This window comes from Myotis lucifugus, unplaced genomic scaffold, assembly GCF_000147115.1.
Source record: "Myotis lucifugus unplaced genomic scaffold, Myoluc2.0 scaffold_197, whole genome shotgun sequence".
Lineage (NCBI taxonomy): Eukaryota > Metazoa > Chordata > Mammalia > Chiroptera > Vespertilionidae > Myotis > Myotis lucifugus.
The window spans coordinates 1,114,996-1,136,803 of record NW_005871245.1 but is presented as its reverse complement, the minus strand read 5'-3'; the positions used below and the strand labels follow the sequence as shown (position 1 = coordinate 1,136,803).

General features: G+C 36.4%; 1 protein-coding gene and 1 pseudogene across 9 annotated transcripts in view; both read left to right on the top strand.

Annotated features, from left to right (window-relative positions):
- PHACTR4 (phosphatase and actin regulator 4) overlaps positions 1 to 21,808 on the top strand; it is a 73,639-nt gene that overhangs the window by 30,170 nt on the left and 21,661 nt on the right. The window contains exons 1-4 of one of the 9 annotated variants that reach the window (XM_023760973.1): positions 4,969 to 5,271; positions 18,134 to 18,157; positions 19,137 to 19,313; positions 20,036 to 20,116. In XM_023760973.1, coding sequence (XP_023616741.1) covers positions 5,226 to 5,271; positions 18,134 to 18,157; positions 19,137 to 19,313; positions 20,036 to 20,116 — 328 coding nt within the window. In that variant the 5' untranslated portion in view covers positions 4,969 to 5,225. Of the gene's footprint in view, positions 1 to 4,968; positions 5,272 to 18,133; positions 18,162 to 19,057; positions 19,314 to 20,035; positions 20,117 to 21,808 lie in introns of those variants that run through there. The other 8 variants (XM_023760977.1, XM_023760974.1, XM_023760976.1 and 5 more) reach the window with 8 other exon arrangements.
- LOC106698565 lies at positions 353 to 669 on the top strand (annotated as a pseudogene).

Below are 21,808 nucleotides of genomic sequence, written 5' to 3'. Positions count from 1 at the left end.
GACTGACTCTTTCAGTTTAGATCTTACTTCTTTCAAGGTATTTTCTCTGACCTCTCAGGACAAAGTAATAGGCATCCATACCCCAATATGTGTTTGCGTAGTGCCTAAGTACTCATCAGACTCTATTGTAGATCCTATAAGGGCAAAAACTGTTGTTTTCAGCACCAACACATTGCTGAGCACATAACCAGTGATGAGTGAATCTTTATTGGGATTTTGCTCGAGTGACTAAGGAAAGGCTTATAATAATGGAAGCATCCTCTCGCAGGGGTTGGCTGTTGGCAGTGTTTTGGTTAAGCTCGTGGTGTGTGTGGTGGTGTGGCGGTGGCAGCTGCAGGAAAAGAGTTTGGTGCGATGTCTCACACCATTTTGCTGGTACAGCCTACCAAGAGACCAGAAGGCAGAACTTAGGCTGACTGTGAATCAGTGAATGAATGCATGGAAGGCGTTTGTAAAATGTATAAAGAACATCTAAAGAGAATGAATCCTAACAGTCCCTCTATCACATAGGATATCAGCCAGTTGTTTGATTTTATTGATGATCTAGCAGACCTCAGCTGTCTTATTTACCGAGCTGATACCCAGACATACCAGCCTTACAACAGAGATTGGATTAAAGAGAAGATCTACGTGCTCCTTCGTCAATAGGCCCAATAGGCCGGGAAATAGTTGTGTTGCAAGCATTTGGGGTTGGGGGTGGGCTTGGAACACAGGTGTGTACAGCTATCTGTAGTGGAAGTTTTGTATTATAGTAATCCTGTTTCCATTTTGGTACACTCTAGCCAAGATTGAATGTGTTAGATGAAATGTGAGGATCTTGTTCAACTGGACTCCCATCACCCCCTTTCTCTCTCTCTCTCTCTCTCTCTCTCTCTCTCTCTCTCTTTTTCTTTTTACTTAAACATTGTTATGATGACTTAGAAGGAAGTTTTTCTTCGTCAGTTAATGTTGATTCCAATCCTTTATATCTGCTTTATAACATTCACTGTACTAACCCTTCTTCAAATTGGGGTGGGGGGTAGTGACAGTTTAATTAATGTGCTAAGATAAAGTTGTAGTGAAAAACAAATAAATGTTCTTTATTTGTTAAAATAAATGAAGGAAGGAAAATTTGAGCCAGTTCTTAAAGGATTAGTAGGTGTTTCCTACATGGATCTGGGAAAGAAATTTCAGGCCAAGGGAACAATTTCTACAAGTAGATGAGACCATGAAGTGTTTACAAATGACTAGCAAGGCTTTCTAATTTCCACATGAATTTTTAGACACAGGTTATTAGTTGTAGGATATCTCCTAAACTATCCTGAGCCAACTAGATTAGATTAGAATTAGATCATGGGGTACAGAATAGGAAACTGCTCCTCCCCCCAATTATAAATGCAAAAGTTGAAAATTAGTCTCTTACTTGAATATGTACCTGTGTGGCCTTTTAATAATTTCTGTTGGTCAACCTTTCCTAGAGGAAAGTCACTTTTCCCAAACCTCCCACTAGAGCTCTCCTCCTTGAGACATCTCACGCAATAAGAAAATAATATGCCGAATTAAGCTGAGACGTGATTAAAATAGCTAAAAGCTTACTCTTCTAGGTAATCCAATTTATATTGGTACTTTAACATAAAGCATATTTAAATGAAAATTCTCTTCTGATTGATCTTGTAAACTGTTGACTGAAAATATAAAGCATGTTTTTATGTTAGAGTATGATATGATATGCTTGCCAACAGAAAGTTGTCACTAAAGGTTCTGTGTGCTCAGCTCTTTGTAGGTTACATGCAGTGTTTACAAATAGTTTTTAATAAAATGAGGCTCTGGTTAGAGGGCTTCAAGTGCTGTCTTAATCTAAGCTACTTAAATTTCTTTACCTATTAACCTTTATTTGTATAAGGCCTGCTTGCTCTTTCCCTAAATAAAATAGGAAAAGATTCATAATTTTTTATCTAACTCTTCCATTCCTTGAGGCAGTGAGCTTGGAGGAAAAGTACTCTAAAAAGAGTGTCTTTTATTGGATGACAATTAGAATAGTATATAACGCATGGGAAACTAGAATGAATTCAAGGCTTTGTTAAATTTTAAAGCCATCAATGGGCCAGTATCTTCCCCTCTCTCTGCTTGTCTGTTTTTCCAGTTGGCACAAAGTAAATATTGTTGATCAAGGAACATTTACTGGCTTGGTTACATAGGCAACAGAATTAGCAGTTTTGATAGAAATCATGTTGTAAAATACGGACTTCCTTGGGAAATGAATATATCTTTAGGACGTAAATATTTCCTTGGCCACTTATACAAGAGCTGAAGTGAGTCCTGGCGTTAGAATCAAGAGACTTGTGTTTTAGCCCTGGCTGTAAGCAAGGCATTTAACCTCTTTGACCATCAGTTTTCTTTTTCGTAAGGAGTAGGAGATTGAGCCAAATGATCACTAAGAATCTTGTCATTCTTTTAGGTTTTATTGCCACCTTCACAATAACTTAAAATCAGCCTTGAGCCAAGCCAAGATGGACAGTTAAATTGGCTGGGTGGTAAACAGCAGCTATACCAAGATCCATAAATCTATCTGTTCTACTCTTGTGGTCCTGTCAACATAGATTTTACAATGCCGTTTCTGGTTGTGTGTGTGTGTGTGTGTGTGTGTGTGTGTGTGTAATTTACCTGATTTAAACTTATTGACAGTAATATTTTTGTCTGGACTGTTCCATCTGCTTGATGTTTCTGTGCACCAACCCTTATTGTGTTCACACTTCCCCCTTGGCCTGTCTTCCAATTTGCTCTTTGGATTCATGATGCAGAAATGTCATCTTCCGTTTCTGACTAACATCTTTGTAATGACTAAGTTTTTTGTCATGTACTATAATCTGGCTGCTCTTAACCTGGCCTGTCCTTTATGACTTTTTTTTTCTGTAAGAACTGTGATAATTATTGCTTGCATTTATTGGGAGCTTTTCATGTGCCAGGGACATTACAGAGGGCTTTTAAAAAAATATTATTTTTATTGATTTCAGAGAGGAAGGGAAAGGGAGAGATAGAAACATCAATGATGAGAGAGAATCATTGATAGGGTGCCTCCTGCATGCCCCCCTCTGGGGATCGAGCCTGCAACCCAGGCATGTGCCCTTGACCAGAATTGAACCTGGGACCTTCCAGTACGCAGGCCGACGCCCAACCCACTGAGCCAAACCAGCCAGGGCTCAAAGGGCTTTTTTTTTAATGTTCATGTCATTTCATCCCTATAACTGCCCTGTACTGTTTAGTATTGTATTGCCCATTTTACAAATTAGAAAATTGAGGCTCAGAGAGGTGTGAAGTAACTTGCCTAGTGTTACCACCAAGTAATAGATTTGAAATTAAAATTTCATTTGCCTCCAAAGCTCATCCTCTTAAGCAATATGCTGTGTTATCTTCATGATGATGGTGGTGATGTGATGATAACTATAATATGTTAAGTACCTACTGGGTACTGGGCAATTTATTTGTCCCCTTTTGCCTCCCCCATTTTACAGTAGTGGAAACTGTTATTGCATATGTTACACTTTTAGGCTAATATATTTATTATTATAAGTGCCAGAGTTAGAAGGTATTAGAAATTCTTACATTGGAGCATTCTTTCAATTTATTTTTCCTTTTACTCTCTTTCCTATTTTAATGGTCAGTATCATACCGTTTTTCTGACTACTATCAGTATTAACAATTAAATGTTGGCTGAGTATTTCTTCACTTTCTTTCCTTACTGATGCCTTAGCATTGTCATTTTCTTATTTGCTACCTTTGCTTTTTTTGTGTGTTGTTTTTCCCCCCCTGTATCAAAGCAGATAATGGGGATAAGACAATGGGGGTGGGGGAGAGAAGCTACCTAAGAAAAGGCAAAAGGAAAGCCCAGGTACTAGAAATCTTCCTGTGATCTCAGTTTGGAGAACAAGGATTTAAACTAAAAGCTCTTTGTTTTGGGGTAGCTGTTATTTGTTGAAGGAGTATTAGGGCTTCAGCACTTAAAAAGTTGGTGACATAAGCACGGGATTTGACCTCACTAGCTTTAGTTTTCTTATCTGATAATAGAGCAAATCATATATTCTTCACAACACATGGTTAGTTGTGATGATGATGAAATGAAATAACCTACGTAAAACTCCTTAATATAATGCTCAAATTGTTAGTTCCCCATTTCATCTTCAAGTGTTAGTGAAATAATCCAGAGCATGTGACCAAACACTGGTAAGTGTGTTATGTGTGGCTTTTTTACATTTAGAAAATTTAGTGTTAGCATACACAGGCATGAATGTAAATAAAAATTCATCATGTATTCTTAATGCTGTCTATATGTAAATTATATCAATGAAAATGAAATATCAGTATGTAAACTGGACTTTTGGTTGCTACTTGTGGTTAGCTGATATGTCCATGTATTATACCAAAAATGTGGGACTACTCCTTTGTATTCCCCAAGATCAGATATGTTATTGAGCTATGGCAAAAAAGACAAATATTGTATAATACCTTCCAAATATTTATATCAAGTTTCTATCTTAGTAAGCAAAGTGTTCAGAAACATTTCTTCTTATTTTTAGAAAAAGTATATTCAATCCTAAAATAACATTCCTAATGTTATTAATTCCCAGTGTGTAGATCTTTTTCTGATTTGGATATGCCACTCAGAGGTAGAAATACAATTTTAGAGCAAGCAGGGAAATGTGAGAACAGTCTGATCCTTTTTAAGCAAGCCTGTATCTAAAACATACCTTTGAATGGATGTCTGCTCCCATTAGCCTGCTATGCATAACCCTGATAGTTTTTTGTGTGCTTAAATGTATAAGTTCTTCGGTAGGCTCTTGCGTAAGCTCCCATTCTTCTGTGTCTCAAGTCTGGAGAGCAGGAACCAAGCTCAGTATCAGGAACAGTAGGTGTGGACTTTAGGGCTTGCCGCTCAGCAGCCAGAATGTGGTTGGCAGTCTCCTCCCCTTCCTGCACTTCTGCTCTTCACAGTGTGCACCCTGGAATGACAGGCATTCCTGTGTGAAGAGAGCCAGCGTGAAGACGTTTTTATAAGAACCTCCAGTGCCCAGGCCGGGATACAGGGAAAGAGAAACTCCGGCAGATTGACCTCATGCCGTTTCCTGATGTTTGGCAGTGACACTGAGAGAGGAGTGCACGGCCCCTCCTTATGTGGATTTATCTTTTAAGAAAAGTTCGCTTTGGTCCGGGACAGTTTGTTGTCGTGAGATACATCAGACAATATAATCATGGGGCAAGCTGATGTCTCCAGACCGGTAAATCCAGATGCAATTGGTGAGTAATAAAAGGCAAAGAAATAAAATCTTGACAGACAAGGCAGATCTACAGGTGAAGTTGAATGTTTTAAAGGGATTTGAATGTAAGGAATTTGACATTTATAACTTTGGACATTTATAACTTTGTGAAGAATAAATGAAAACATACCAGTTATTTTTCACTTAGTTGTATTAATCTACCACACATAGTTTTGTTTTACTTGGTCCCTTTGGAGTTTTTTTTTAATCTATAATATTGCTAGGAAACCATCTGTTAATTTCTTGACTTTGCAGAGGATAAGTGCTATAAGAAACTCATATTTAGAATTCAGTGTTGTTTTACTAGTATTTTACAGGGCTTGGGCAATTGATAGGTATATATGGTGTAGAACTAGACCTGTTGACTTCTATAAACAGGACCATTTTAAAGAGTTGATTTAATTTTTTAGACTGATTTATACAATTTCCAAATAAGTCTCAGGCTTTTTCCATTGTGCTGGTGTTTCCATTTCTCATGAGGCAATACTTTGGTATAAATATTTCTGAAGTCAGTACTTTACATTTGAAGTGTTATTCTCTCAGAGATAGCTAGAGATCAGGCTGATGATTGTGAGTGTAGCTCAGAGTTTCAAAGCTTTTAAGTGAAGTGGAAGTCCATTGTTACTGAAGACTTATTTTTCCAAACTTCTGAGGTTTTGTATAAGATGAAGATAGAAAGGAGGGAAAAATAATTTTAAATGGATATTCATTAAAGGGTTGTTAAATATAAGCACAGTGGAGGAAATCCTGTGAATCATTTCTTGACATTAATCTATTTTTTAAAAAGATGTATACTTTTTTTTTTTTTTTACACTTAGGAAGCAGCAGAAAACATGTTCAGTCCTAGGTTGCCTTTTTTTCCCTTCAAAAATGAAAAATGTGGTTGACTTTAAAGAAAAGTATAAAAGAGTGGGAACACAGATTAACACTCCCAAATGTCTCATGATTTAATGTGATTTAGTTTCTAAAGGTAAGTTTTCTCCTGAGAACTTGCCAGATGAAATTCCTACAAAGTATTTCTCATGTTTTACTGAATCTGAGGCACACGGATTGCAAAGTGAGTCATTTAATAGTAGATTTTTAACACTGAAGTCAGGACTTGACTCACTTTACCTTCCTTGATCACCAGGGCTAGGTCCATATCAATTCACTAACTCAAAAAAAAGTTTTATAAATAGAGAAAGTTGTAGAAAAGAATATAAAGGACTCTCTGGGGCCACTACCCAGCTTTAGAAATGAAATCTAAAACAGAGATATGTCCCACCCTGTCTTACCCCTTTCTCTGTGTCCACATTCACTTATGATGACATTTTGAGCCTTTGCTCTCAGAGGTAACCACTCTCCAGAATGAGGTGATATTAGGCCCAGCCGTTGTGGCTCAGTTATTGAGCATCAACCTGTGAACCAGGAGGTCATGGTTTGATTCCTGGTCAGGGCATATGCCCTGGTTATGGGCTCGATCCCCAGTGTGGGATGTACAGGAGGCAACCGATAATGATTCTCTCTCATCATTGATGTTTCTATTTCTCTCTCCCTCTCCCTTCCTCTCTGAAATCAATAAAAATATATTTTAAAAAAAAGAATTTGGTGAGAATAGTTTTGGGCCACTAAATTCTCTTGTGGCTTCAAAGATTAGTTTTTTATTTACAAATATAATAAGGACCTAAATAATGCTAGGCATTTATTTATGAGATGGAAATGAGAATGTTTGGAAAGCAAGAAATGGGTAAGCAGGTATAACTTAATGATGGGTGGTGATATTTATGAAGAAAGCCCATCTAACATCTATATTCTACAAAAAAAAATTCATTTGAGTAGATAAAGTTTGATATTTCTTATGCTTCTAAAGAAAAATGAGAATCAAATTCATAGATTTTTCTAACTACCAAGTATCCCTAATAAGAGACTGCTAAAGAAGAAATAGAAATCACTCAAGTATCTAACAAAAAGTTTTATATTCTCTCTAGATTTAATTTGGGGGGTTTTATTTCCTATTACCTAGATAATTTCTAGGGGATTATAAGCTATTTTAATGGACAGGCTCTGTTTATATTATTTATAATTTAGAATGTATTCTATTCGAGCAAATCAGGATTGAGTCATGAAGGTTTAACACTGACAACTTTGGGGACTTATACCATTGTTTTAAAGGCTTTTACCAAACATAACAATTTTTAATGAAATTCAAAAAGCATTTCAGTGGGTAAGGGGTCTGAAAAGTCTTATCAGATTCTTTGAAACGATGCATGTCCAAAGTGAATTAAGACATAAATAATTTTTTAATATTTCTGGGCCAATAATATGGTAATAGGTTTTGAACTTTAAAATTGATAGTACTAGTTTTGGGCAAACCAAGATGTAAAATAAGTTACTGAATATATTGAATTAATTTATTATTTTTAAGGCACTGTGAATATAATAGTAAACCATGTATAGGTATAACTCATATCTAGTTGAGAATTTAAATAATTAAATTCAAAATATTAATACATTTGTTTAAGATAAACATACTTCTTTTTCTAAGTTAGTTGACTCCCTTGACTTATGATGGATGTCCAGAGCTATTAACCAAAAAGAGCCTGCTTTCAAACAAATAATCTTTGTCTGAGACTCATGCAAATTTATGAGCTGTCAATACCCAACTAAAGTTTTTACCATAGGATCTTTCTAACAACTGGTGAACTAATTGAGTATTCGACTGCTGAGTAGGAATTTATGCTATAGTGTCCATTCAAGGAAATAAGTAGTCATCCTCAGAAGTTCATATTTTAAAAATTATCCTTAAGTGAAATATGTCTATAGGAGAAAGTCTGTAGATTTACTCAGATAAAACTTTCAGCCCAGCCAGCGAGGCTCAGGGGTTGAGCGTTGACCTATGAACCAGGAGGTCATGGTTCGATTCTGGTCAGGGTATATGCCTGGGTTGTGGGCTCAATCCTCATTGTGGGGCGTGCAGGAGGCAACGATCAATGATTCTCTCGTCATTGATGTTTCTCTCTCTCTCTTTCTCTCCCTTCCTCACTAAAATCAATAAAAATGTATTTTTAAAAACTTTCAAATAATTCTTCGTAGTTCTTGATCAACATAAAAGCTGTTTCTGTGTTTACTAGAATTCTTTACTTAGTATCATATTAAAACAACCAGTGCACGTGTCCTTAAATTAGGCACAAGGCCAAAGAATTTTAATAACCTCTCCCCAACCATTTAGTCTGGAACTTTCCTTCTCTTTGCCTTCCATTTCCTATCTCTAGCTTTTTTCTTCTTTTTGACTCTTCACATACCTTTTATTAATTAATTAGCCTCTTTTTTTTTTTGCTTTTCTTTTACATAGGAATTGTTTTAAAAGATACTGTATTATAATATTTCCACTTACATTCTTTTTTCCATTGTCACTTGATTCATTTTGCTCTAAAATCTGTACATGATAATGGGAGTAGTTCTGGGAATGGTGATTTCAAAATGTATCATTCTTTCGAGGCAAAATTAGTAAGGAGACTGCTGGATGAATAACAGTATTAACATAGGAATAAATAGTAGATGGGTTAATTAAAAATAAACTTCATAGGACTTTAAAGAAAAACACTTGGCATTATTTAGTCATCAAAGGTATTGGAGACATATCTCGTATCTATATAGGTCTAACAATAAATGCTTTCTTCTAAGAAAGAAGGAACAGGCATACTTTCTGCATAAAATCCAGGAATGAGGAGGAAGCAATAGTATAGGAGTCTGTCGTGGACTCCTTATAGAATTTTCTGTTTTTCGAATGTGGAATAGCAATAAAAAATTATTGCCCGCTCTTTCTGCTCCATTGGATTTTCTGAATAACCTATTGTCACAAGAATGTATCCTTCTTTCTTCTTGCAAGTAAAACTTTGGAAAGTTTAAGGGTTTTTTTGTTTTGTTTTTAATGAGAGAATATATTATATTCTATCACCTCACCACCAAAACTTCCTCTCGCTCTGGCCAGTGTGGCTCAGTTGATTGGAGTGTCATCCTGTACACCAAAGGGTGGTGGGTTCAATTACCAGTCAGGGCACATACCCAGGTTTCAGGTTCAATCCCTGGTGGGGGCTCGTGCAGGAGGCAACCCATTGATGTTTCTCTCTCCCTCTCTCTTCCTTCCTCTCTCTCTAAAATCAATTTAAAAAGAAAAAAACCCACCTTCCTATTAACTTGGAATTGTTATAAAAAAAAGTATATATATCGCCCTAGCTGGATTTGCTCAGTGGATAGGGCGTTGGCCTGCGGACTGAAGGGTCCCAGGTTCAATTCCGGTCAAGGGCACATGCCCTGGTTGCGGGCTCGATCCCCAGTAGGAGGCGTGCAGGAGGCAGCCAATCAATGATTCTCTCTCATCATTGATGTTTCTGCCTCTCTTTCCCGCTCCCTTTCTCTCTGGAATCAATAAAAAATATATATTTTTAAAAAGTGTATATATCAAGTTGCCAAGGGCGAAGCAGCATCACTTCTTGATGCAGTTATGGTCAGAAAACTGTTTTCCCGGAGTTTGAGTCTCAGGACTATTTATACCTGCAAGGACATTACATACTAGTAGAAAGACCTTCTCCCTGACTATTAATTCTATTTCCCAAAGGTCAGAACTATGCAATACTTCCAAGGAAAGTTATGGACCTGCACTAGACAAAGCCTGCTTTGTTCATTAGTGACAGCTTTTGCTTTCTTTAATTCTGTTGCAGTTTTCTAAAACAGTTCTTTAAATCCAATAATAATCTTTTTTTAGAAGGCATAAGTGAGTAAGTACAATAATGTAAGTACTGTAAATTAATGTTTTCCATTTACAAAGTTCTGATGCTGTTAAAATGCTTGTGTAAAAGCAAGATCTGTTACAAGCTAGATGGACATAAAAGATAAATAAACAGATGAAACTATTAGATTATAAATAGAAGGAAACACAATATATGTAAGTCAAATAATTATGCTGTACACCTTAAACTTAAAAAAAAAAAGAAATTGGCACCTCTTGATAATGGAGTAAGTATCTTGTTGCAAAAAACTATAGATTTTAAAATTTTGGACAAATAACTGATTATAATAGAAGTTTCATGGGTAAAATGAGACTTTATACATTTTAAATCTAGATTTTTTTTTAAACCCGATAGGTATAAGAAGTAGAGGTAGAATTAAGACTCAGTAATTTTGTTGCTAATCACCAAACCTAGTGACAGGGAGAAGGTAGTGAAGGCTATGTTGAAAAGTAAGTTTTCTGTGGACTCCCAATTGCCTGTACCTTACCTTGCCTTCCAACATGGTTGATTAAGAATTGGTTGTAATATGGATTCTAAAATGAACACTGTCTTTGACCTAGGGTTTATTGTTGAACTCTGTTTTATCCCTTATCTCTAGAAAGTAAAGTAGGCATAATAATGTATCTATAGCAAATAATTAATGATAACTTTATTGAGGATGAAAAATGCTAAGTAAATTTTAATAATACTATACATTTATTTTAAAATCACCCTAGAAATTCACCTGGAACAACTAAACTTAAACTAAAAAACTTGAATTAAATGTTGGCCATAAAAACTTGGGAGTTGAAGAAAGAAACTACTAAAACTCTGCATGATACATAATTTAGAAACAAAACTATGAAATGTGAGGTGCTACAACTTGAATGAGGGAGTAAAGTAGTTTAAATATCAGGGCATAGTTTCAGGGTATTACTCAAACTGGAAACTCCAAACTCTGATTTGATTAGTTATCTTCCTCTCCCAACAACCGCCCCCTCCAGAAAACATCAAGACCTCCAACTCTATGAATTGCTTTCCTAGTTGCCTGCAGCTGCATGACTCAAAGAAAAAGATGTTTTCTTTGGAACACAGAATCGTAAAACTAAAGCCAGCATCCTACACCCTGTTTTCTGTCAAACAAAAGGAAACTTGGAGGGAAACTACCTTGTGTTGGCTCTCACGGAAAGAATGGGGTCATAAAGCCATTTTAAACTTCATAATTAGTTTAAACAGAAATAATGGAATACCCAAATGTGACTCCAAGCCTGTATTTCTTGTCAAATTGGAAATGGGAGGGAGATGGTCATAAAATCAGAATTATTGAGAACAAGTGGTTCATGTACAAATTTGCCTAAGAACAGTTTCAAATTCACATCTCTTATGAGTATATTAGAGGCCCAGTGCACAAATTTGTGCACAGGTGGGATCCAGCCAGCCCACCCTGATGGGGGCCCATTAGGGGCGGGGCTGGCCAGGGGGAGGGGCCGCGGGAGGGCAGCAGGGTATGTCTGGCCCATCTCATTCAGTCTGGATCAGCCAGACCCCAGCAGCAAGCTAACCTACCGGTCGGAGCATCTGCCCCCTGGTGGTTAGTGCCCATCATAGCAAGCGGTTGAACGGCCTTAGCATATCATTAGCATATTACGCTTTGATTGGTTGAACAGATGACCAGACACTTAGCATATTAGGCTTTTATTATATAGGATAACAAATCCGAGGTATAATTGTATCAAAAATAAAAAAAGAGGGATGATTTGTAGTTACATGAATATACTTTTTGTCGTATAATTTGTTGATTTGTTAGTTTCTCTTTCTATTGCAGTTTTCTAAGCGATGGAATTGAATTTTCTTCCTATCAGACAAAGATTTATAGTCAGAAACCTGAACTAGTGTACCAGTTTTAATAGATCCAAGAACGCTCCAGAGATTAGTGACTTCAGTTAGATATAGTCAGCCCCTGCCCTCAGGATGTATGCATACTTTCAAACCCTTCATTCTATAGCTGGAAAGTTTACAGCTGGTGAATTTAGATCACTTTTAAATTTGGTTTCTAACTTCTTTAGCACAAGATTGTACTCATGGCAAACAAGGGTGGTATACTTAAAGAATACAGGACTAGAAGGTGTCATTTGGGTAATCCAATCTGCTCACTTTAACATGTGTCACTACTTTAAATACCAAAAAAATATATCCTTGAGTGGTTTAATTTGCTTACTGTTTCAGACTATGATTTTTATGTGGTAAATAATTCTTTTTTTTTTTTTTTGGAAGCTTAATGTGTAGAAAGAATTATTTTCTTTTGTGTATTTATGTATATGCTGGACTTCATTTATTAACTGTGATGGTTTGAAAGCTCTCACTTCCCATTGTAAAAAGTAAATGTTTTTTTTCCAATTATAAAAGCGATACATGTTTATTGTTAAAAAATATATAGGAAGCTAGCAAGAAGAAACACTAGTCTCTCATAATCCTACCATTACAATATATTTACATTTTGGTTTAGTTCCTTCATTCTCCTTTTTAACAAAAATTAGCATAGTTTTAAATAATCTGATATGTAATTTACATATATATTTATATTCTACTTTTAATCTAGGATTACTACTCTAGAAATCATTTTAATGATTATATATTACTTTATATTAATTTTCCCCCTTTTTTTGTTTTTGGTTACTCCTTACCCAAGAATATTTTTTCCATTGACTTTTAGAGGGAGTAATAGGGAGGGCGGGGGGAGAGAAACATAGATAGGAGAGAGACACATCAATTGGTTGCCTCCCGAACTCACCCTGACCAGGGCCAGGGAGTGAACCTGTAACTCAGGTATGTGCCTTTGACCAGGAATCAAACCCAAGACCCTCTGGTGCTCAGGCCAACCTCTAACCGCTGAGACACACCAGCCAGGGCTGTTTTATATAAAAGTTTCAGTTTATTTATTCATATACCTATTATTGTACATTCAACTCATCCCCAATGATTTACCACCCTAAATAGCACTATCAGAAGTAACATCTTTGAGAAGCTTTTATTAGAAAAAATAGTCATATAATTTATATAGAGTTGGAATTAAAATTTTGAAAAAATACGTGCATGACCCTAGCCACTATTGTAGTTATAAGTAATACCTAGTTAGATAACAAAGAAGATATGCCCAAATGGAATTCAATAGTGAGAGACCAATACCTGTTTCATAGACTCTTCAAAGTTGGATTTAGGCAGACTGCTGAGTAGGTCTTTCCTATGAATTTAACCATTAGTCTACTTTCAGTCTGCTACCTTTCCTTCTTGAAAATACTCTTGGATTTAAGTAGGGAAGGCTTGACTGGCTGCCTCCCCACTGTCATTTAGTTATTTGAAGGTCCTACCCTTCCTATGTAGGACATTTGATAGAATCAAGTTTTTGTGATTTCCCTTTGGTGTCAGCATAATGGATTGAGTGTGAAAAGAAAAGATGATTTACTTCTTTCCCATTTCATTAGGAATGATTAATCTGCTTCTCTTTCTTTATTATTATTTTTTTCTGATATCTTTCATACATGAGAACACTCTCATGATTCAGAATTTCTTTCTTTCAGGAGGCACCTACCTAAGCAAAAAATGTGTGGGAAGAATTTTATCAACGCTTTATTTTAATCAGTTATAGGTGTTGCTCTTGAATAATGGCTAAAAGTTGAGTTTCCAGAGCCCTCCCAGACTAGTCTCCACCAAAAATGCCTAATAGTATGACTTCAAATTTCTTTCCCATGTATGTTATCAACAACATAAAGATCTGCATCCCATTTCTATCACTTATGCTATGTGCAAATAGAAAGCATCTAAAAAATGAAGCATACAAAGAAAAGCAGTCCATGGTGGCGGGGGGCGGGGGAGGGGGTAACCAAATGACAGTATGAAGTGCTGAAGTTAAATAAACAAAAAACCTCAACTCCCAACTTGAAATGAAAATACCATACCCAATACAAATATCCTTCAAGAATGATTAACTGAAATTATCCTAGTTGGAAACATAGAATTGCAGAAAGAAATGAAGAGTATCTAAAAAAGCAAATATGTAGGAAATATAAAATAATATTGTTTGTTAAAACAACAATAATTTCTGTTTTATTGTTATGTATATGTAGTAAAACATGAGTATTTACACAAAGAGCAAATAGAGTTTAAATGTTGTAAAATTCTTGCAATAAGTAGTAAACATACTAACTTAATGTAGATGGTAACCAGTTAAGAATGAACAGGCCCTGGCCGAGTAAATCAGTTTATTAGAGCATCATCCCCTATGCTCAGTGTTCAATATGCCAAAGAAGCAACCAATGAATGCATAAATAAACGGAACAACAAATTAATGTTCCCTCTCTCTCTCTCTCTCTTCACTCCTTTCCTTCCCCCTTCCTCTCTTTAAAATCAATTTTAAAACAATGAATGCACAGAGCAAGACAAATAGAAAATAGAGCAAAATGGTAGACTTAAGCCCAATTGTGTCAGTAAATACATTAACTATAAATGGATTAAACTCTAAAAGACAACAATTGTCAAACTAAATAGAAAAACAAAATCAAGGCAAAAGTGTTATTAGAGTGATATGGGGCATTTCATGATAAATGGATCTATTCAACAGGAAGATATAACTCTAAATTTGTATATACCTAATAACATAGCTTTAAAGTATATCAAGCAAAAATTAATAGAACTAAAAAGAAGAAGAGACAAATCCACTCTCATTGGTAGAGATGTTAACATACTTCTCTCAGTAACTGATAGAGTAAGCTGACAACAAATCAGAAGGATATTATTTATGCACGATGATTACCCAACTTGACCTAATTGGCGTGTATAGAACACTCACTCAGTAATTGCACAGTACACTTTCTTTCCAAGTGCACATGGGACATACTATGTTAAAATAACTGCAAACTTTTATATTGATTTTTTTAATGTGTTTATTGATTTTTAGAGAGAAAGGAAGGGAGAGAGAGAGAGAAGAGAGAAAGAGACATTGATGTGAGAGTGAAACCTGCTTGTCTTGTACCTGGGATCAAGCCGGAAATCTGGGCATGTGCCCTAACCGGGAATCCAATCAGCAACCTTTTGGTGCAAGGGACAACACCCAGCCAACTGAGCCACACCAGTCAGGACTATATTGTTTATTTTTAATTTAAACTATATCTGAAACTAAGAAACTCAGGGTGCCCCTCACAATCCTGTAGGAATATTGTATATGAGTAAGAAACACTGGAACGATGCCATGGTTTTCTAGTTCATTTTTCATCAACAATGTATTAGGTTACAGGCAGGCAGAGAACGTTTGTCTCTGTCTCTTTTAACATGTATCAGGTTTCTAGATAACAATCTGGGATTGGGTTTAACAAACCTGTGTGATCATAAGAATCACTTGTGAAGATATTTTTAAAAAATATGTTTTATTGATTTTAGCAAGAGAGGGAGGGAAAGAGAGAGAGAGAGAAACATCAATCAGATGCCTCCTGCATCCCCTCCCCTATTGGGGATCAGGCCCGCGACCCGGACTCGAACAGGTTACCTTTTGGTGCACAGGATGATGCTCAATCCACTGAGCCACACCCGTGGAGCACCTGTGAAGACTTTTAAAAACAGATGTCTAGTCCTGGCCGGTTTGGCTCAGTGGATAGATAATCAACCTGCAGACTGAAGGGTCTCGGGTTCGATTCTAGTCAAGGATACATGCCCAGGTTGTGGGCTAGATCCCCAGTAGGGGGCATGCAGGAGGCAGCCGATCAATGATTCTCTCTCATCATTGATATTTCTATCTCTCCCTCTCCCTTCCTCTCTGAAAGCAATAAAAATATATTGAAAAGAAAAGAAAACAGCCCTAGCCGGTTTGGCTCAGTAGATAGAGCATCGGACTGCGGACTAAAGGGTCCCAGGTTCAGTTCCGGCCAAGGGCACATGCCCGGGTTGTGGGCTCCATTCCCAGTAGGGGGCGTGCAGAGGGCAGCCAATTAATGATTCTCCCTCTCATCATGTTTCTCTTTCTCTCCCTCTCCCTTCCTCTCTGAAATCAATAAATATATATATTAAAAAAAAAACAGATTTCTAGGTCCCACCTTCCAGAGATTCTGTATTTTGAAATGGTAACTGGGCTGATTCCAAAGTATTTGAACAGATTTGGGAGTCACTGAAATAATGTTCTGCTTGTCATAGGGAGAAGAGGGAGGTGGAGTGAAAAGAATATGAGAATATAAGAATATGAATGAATACATTTGGACTAATAACTAGTTCAGGGTTGGGTATGGCTGAACCCCACTGCATGAGGCAAGAGGCATATCCACTTGTAAAAGTTACATAAACATTAAAATTAAGTACATTTGCATAAAGCATCAAAGGAAAAAATATTCTTTTTACTGACTATATTCAGTGACTTTTTAAAAAATATTTTTTTATTGACTTCAGAGAGGAAGGGAGAGGGGAGAGAGAAAGAGAGAGAGAGGGAAAGAAACATCAACGATGAGAGCGAATCATTGATTGGCTGCCACCTACATGCCACCTACTGAGGATTGAGCCTGCAACCTGGACATGTGCCCTTGACCGGAATTGAACCCGGGACTCTTGAGTCCACAGGCCAACACTCTAACCACTGAGCCAAACCAGCTAGGGCTCAATGACTTTCTTTATATAAAGAAAGAGGAGGGCTCTTCTTAGCAATAGATGTAATAGTGGACACATTCATTTTTTTAATCATAAACTGTTGGTATTTTCCACACACGCTATACTTTTTTATATAAACAGCACTTGTTTTTAGTTTATATGCTAGCAGGCATAAATATATTTAAAAGGATATCATGATTTTATTGTTTTAATATTTAAGAGAAAAGGGAGACATAAATATATTGTTCAACATAATGAAGAATTAAATTGGATTGAACTAAGTTCCACTTTAGAAATGATTAGATATTTGAGAAGACAGTGGGAGCAGGCTAGATTGGCTATATTTCAGTTAAGGACTTTACAGACAGGGACTTTTTTGTGAAGATATTAGCATCTAACATTTCTAAAGCTTTCGTGGTTCTTTTCTTTTGTAAAAGCATCAAATACTACTAATAACCATTTTTTTAAGTATTATTAGTCTGGGTGTTTTTTTGTGTGTGTTTTTGTGGTTGGGTTGTCTTTTTTTAAATCTACCCCATTACTCTTAAGTAAACAAGCATTTTCCTATGTGTCTTTTAGAAGTTTATTCAGTTAGGATATTTAAAATTTTAGTCCCTCCTTCCCTCTGCAAGTAAGGTTACAATTTGAGAATGATAAGTTTATGTTACTTAGCTCTATTCTGAAAGGGTTACATTAACATATGTTAAATATTATGCTATGTTGAGGTCTGATTGACATTCCATAATTGGGAGAATATTGTCTTAGTTAAAGCACTAACTCTTGAAAGCAATACCATGTGTTCACTCTTGGGGGTTCATCTCAGGGTACCATTGAGGGGGAATTGTTATGACAGGAGTTCTAATGTCTCTGGCAACGACACTTTTTAAAATATGGTCCACTTTTACAATCAGATTCCACTGCATTTCATATGGGAGTTAAAGTAGTTGAGACCCAGGATGCCCATAACTAAATCATGCCGCTGGGAAGAAAAGAGTCCCTGTCCTCCGTCCTCTTGATCTGCTGTACTTCAGTGACTAGGACCCTATTTGGCCCTGTCATCTGGATACATCAAAATAATGCATCAGCAGCCATTGCTATAGTCACTCTAGTAATTACGGTTATGGAAATCTGACCTTCATCAGTGGACTTTCCTAGACTCACATCTATCGATTAGAAAAATACTGATTTTGATACTGTTTTTAAAAAAATTAATGCATGTTGATTGTATCTTTTCTCTTATGAAAATATATCTACAGTATTAAAAATGAGTTTTAGTGAAGTTATGTCCTTTTATATCCCCCCCAAAAATGTTATTTACTCCAGATGGAAACTTTTTTTACAATAAACATATTTACTTATTACATGTGATAATACAGTATGTGGTCCTTGATATATTTCTATGAAGTAAAGGTTCCACTTTAATTTCAGGACTGTTATTCCACATGACTCTCTTTTTTTCTTCTCCTCTAGACTTCTCCAGAGAACCCTGGGACAGTAGGTGGAGTGCAAAACTATATTGTGTTGCCTTCCTGCTTTTTTTTGTTGCCTTCCTGCTTTTTAAAAGTATTATTCTTGGCCCAGTCTTGGCTGCTCCTTTCTCTGCCACTAAAGCTACCTAACTAAACCCTGCATGTATAGTCAGTATAAGGGACTTATTTATGATCTTTCATTTCAATCCTGTACATTTATCATGTCAGTTATGTTTCTCGTGAAATCCTTAAAATCAGAGTTGTCCCTAAAACAATATTGTGATAAGCAAACTGGAATTTCACCTCACCTCTACTCCCCCCCCCCAACAAAAATAAAAATAAAAATCCTTCCATTTTAAACCACTATCCTTCTATGCCCCTGCCCCCCCACCTCAGTCCCCTTACAGTGCTCCAGAACTCCCTAGGGTCTTGTGAAGGCAGAATACAATCTGAAAAACAGATGTAAGAAAGGTGTTAACACTTAATGTGTCACCCCCTCTCTGAACTATTTATGTCCTGAAAGAGGAGGATAGGGAGAGGGTAGTGTTTAACAAAGAATAATGACTCACTCACAAATGGTGAAATTCCCTGCTTCAGTGACAGGGGAGATAGTATGTTAGCTGGGGAAGACCTTCCCCATGCCAAAAGAATGAGAAGACTAACAACAGTAGGCTTCATGGGGCAAGATCTCATGCCTATTGGGAAGACATCCACATTTGTGTGTGTGCCTTTAAGAGATTTTGAGCTGGTTATAATCATCTCATTGAATTTTTGTCCTAAAATGATGTCAACTTGGTTTGGTTCGCGTTTTCCTCCTCAGTAGTTTATCTATCATGGATTTTGATGTTTGGTGTCTATGTGATGTCAAGGAGTCTGTCTCTGCATGATTGTTTATCATTGCTGTGATCCTTTCCAACTACAACAGGAAGAAAGGGGCAGGGACAATTTCAAGATTATGCCGAAATAACGAATTGGCTATTCTCTTCCCTCTCACCATGCAACAGAAGAAGCAGGCCAGCCCACTGCCGACCCAGGCATGATCATGGACAGTGTGGAAGCAGGAGGAGACATGACGCCTCCCACCAAAAGGAAGAGCAAGTTCTCAGGCTTTGGCAAGATCTTCAAGCCCTGGAAATGGCGGAAAAAAAAAAGTAGTGATAAATTCAAAGAGACATCAGAAGGTGAGATATTAAAATTTACATACTTATATGCATAGCCCATGGACATGGGCAATAGGGTGGTGATGACCTGGGGGGAGAGGGGGAGGGACTGGGAGGAGGGGGATAAAGGGGGGAGGGAAATGGGAGACATCTGTAATACTACCAACAATAAAAATATATATGTGAAAAAATAAAGATTTAGATATATGTTCTGAGTTAAAGAGGTCCTTATTTTGGAAGTTACCTAACTTTTTCATTCCTTTCCCAGGCTTTGATAACCCCTATTTGAAGAGGGAATTGAATCGTTTAGAATTAAAAACCAAATGGTTACTCACTAAACCTTATATATTATAGCCTCATTCCCAAGTTGAAATATTGATGGGACTAAAGTTTATCAAGTGGTAAATGGAGTTTCCAAACTATAGCAAATCTTAGATGCTTCTTTTTTTCTACTCTGGCCACTTCCTCCCAGAGAAAGTATATTCATAAATACCTTATCATTGAAATTTTAATTAAAAAAGATAAAATTATATAAGGATAGTTCCTTTTTGGAAATACTATTTTTCTAATAACACAGCATATGAAAAAATTAAGTTTTTTATTATAAGGGTAGTTTTCCTGTTCTTTTCTTTCCAGAGACTAGAAAATTGAACCACTTTATACTTTTACCTGTGGAGTTAGAATGCTTAAAGTTAACCTTTAACGGCCACATTTCTGAGTGCTATTTTCCAATTTAATGTTAGTTTTAGAGCGAAAAATATCTATGCGAAAACCAAGAGAAGAGCTGGTTAAAAGAGGGGTTCTGTTGGAAGACTCTGAACAGGGTGAGTTTGCACACCAATGGTATATGCCTGTCTGTATGCTTGGTCTTTGGTTCTGACTAGTATTTGAATTTTCTTTCATTCTTTTGCCATTGATGTGGGTGGGGGATCAACTTTAAAAACAAAACAAAAACTATTCATACATCTAGAATATGTTTTTTTAAATGTCCATTAAAAAAGAAAAAAAAAACTCAATAGGAAAGTCTGCAAAAGCATTGAATTCACTAAAGAATCTGTGAAAGCTGGATATATATAAACCTATGTGCAGGTATGTCCAGAACTTTGCATATGTCCAACAAAAATGTGTATGCATGTATATCAAGATATGTACAAATATACTTGTAGCAGCAGTATTTACTAACAATAGAGCAAAATTGGAAACAACCCAAATGCCTATAATAGTAAAATATAACGTGATACATTTATAAAATAAAATACTTACACAGCAATGAAAATAAACTACACCTACCCTAACCAGTTTGGCTCAGCGGATAGAGCGTCGGCCTGTGGACTGAAGGGTCCCAGGTTCGATTCCAGTCAAGGGCATGTACCTTGGTTGCGGGCACATCCCCAGGAGGGGGTGTGCAGGAGGTAGCTGATCGATGTTTCTCTCTATCCCTCTCCCTCTCTATAAAAATTCAATAAAATATATTTTTAAAAATAAAAATAAACTACACCTACAATGCTATAATATCAATCTCAAGTAATATTGAGCAATTAAGTCAGTTATGAAAAAATATGTTGTATTATTTCTGTAAATGTAAAGGAAAAATAGGCAGTATTAAACTATAGAGTTTGGAGATGTGCGTTTAACTGGTTAAACTATAATTAGAAAAACAAAGGATTGTCACAGTTAGGAGGGTGATTGCTTTGTGGGAAAAGGAAAGGACTGTTACTAGGCAGAAAAGGAGGTTTCTGGGGTCTGGAAACATTTCTTAATGTCCATGATGATCATACAAGTGTTCTCCTTGTAGTATTTCATTGAAATTTACATTTATGTTCTATGCATTTTTCTCTACTGATATTATACATAATGATGAAAAAATTAAGTATTTATAAGATATTTTTATAGAATTAATGCCATTTCACCTATTTTTGATTTATTTAAGGAAGGCATATATTTTTGTGGGAATGAAAATATCTAATAAATGAAAGATTAAAACATACTAGTAAGTGAGAATAACGGAGTGTTTGGGTTTTGTGGGGTTTTTTTGGACAAAATGTCAAATTAGGGGTATAAGTATAAAATTATTTTATTCTAATAATTACCTCCTAATTTCTTTCATTAAAGTCCATTTTCTGGCAGGGGTAGAGGGCAACTATTCACCTTTCAGTCCATGTCTAAATTATCTGACTGTGATCTTTACCTCTGAAATTGAGTGAAGGATCGTTGGAGCACACATTCTCTGTGCCAGCTGCACTCCAGCTCTTCCTTCCTCCCTCCCTCCCTCCCTCCCTCCCTTCCTTCCTTCCTTCCTTCCTTCCTTCCTTCCTTCCTTCCTTCCTCTCTCTCTCTCTCTTTTTCTTTCTCTTTCTTTTCCTTTTCTCCCTTTCTTCCTCTCTTTTTTTCTTTCCTCTCTTTATCTATCTATCTCTCTCTCTTTCTTCTACTTTTTTTTTGACCAAATTTGTCTTATGCCCATATTGCTACTCTAATCTTAGTCTGTCGTAAAGATCATGTTTTGGTATTTCAAC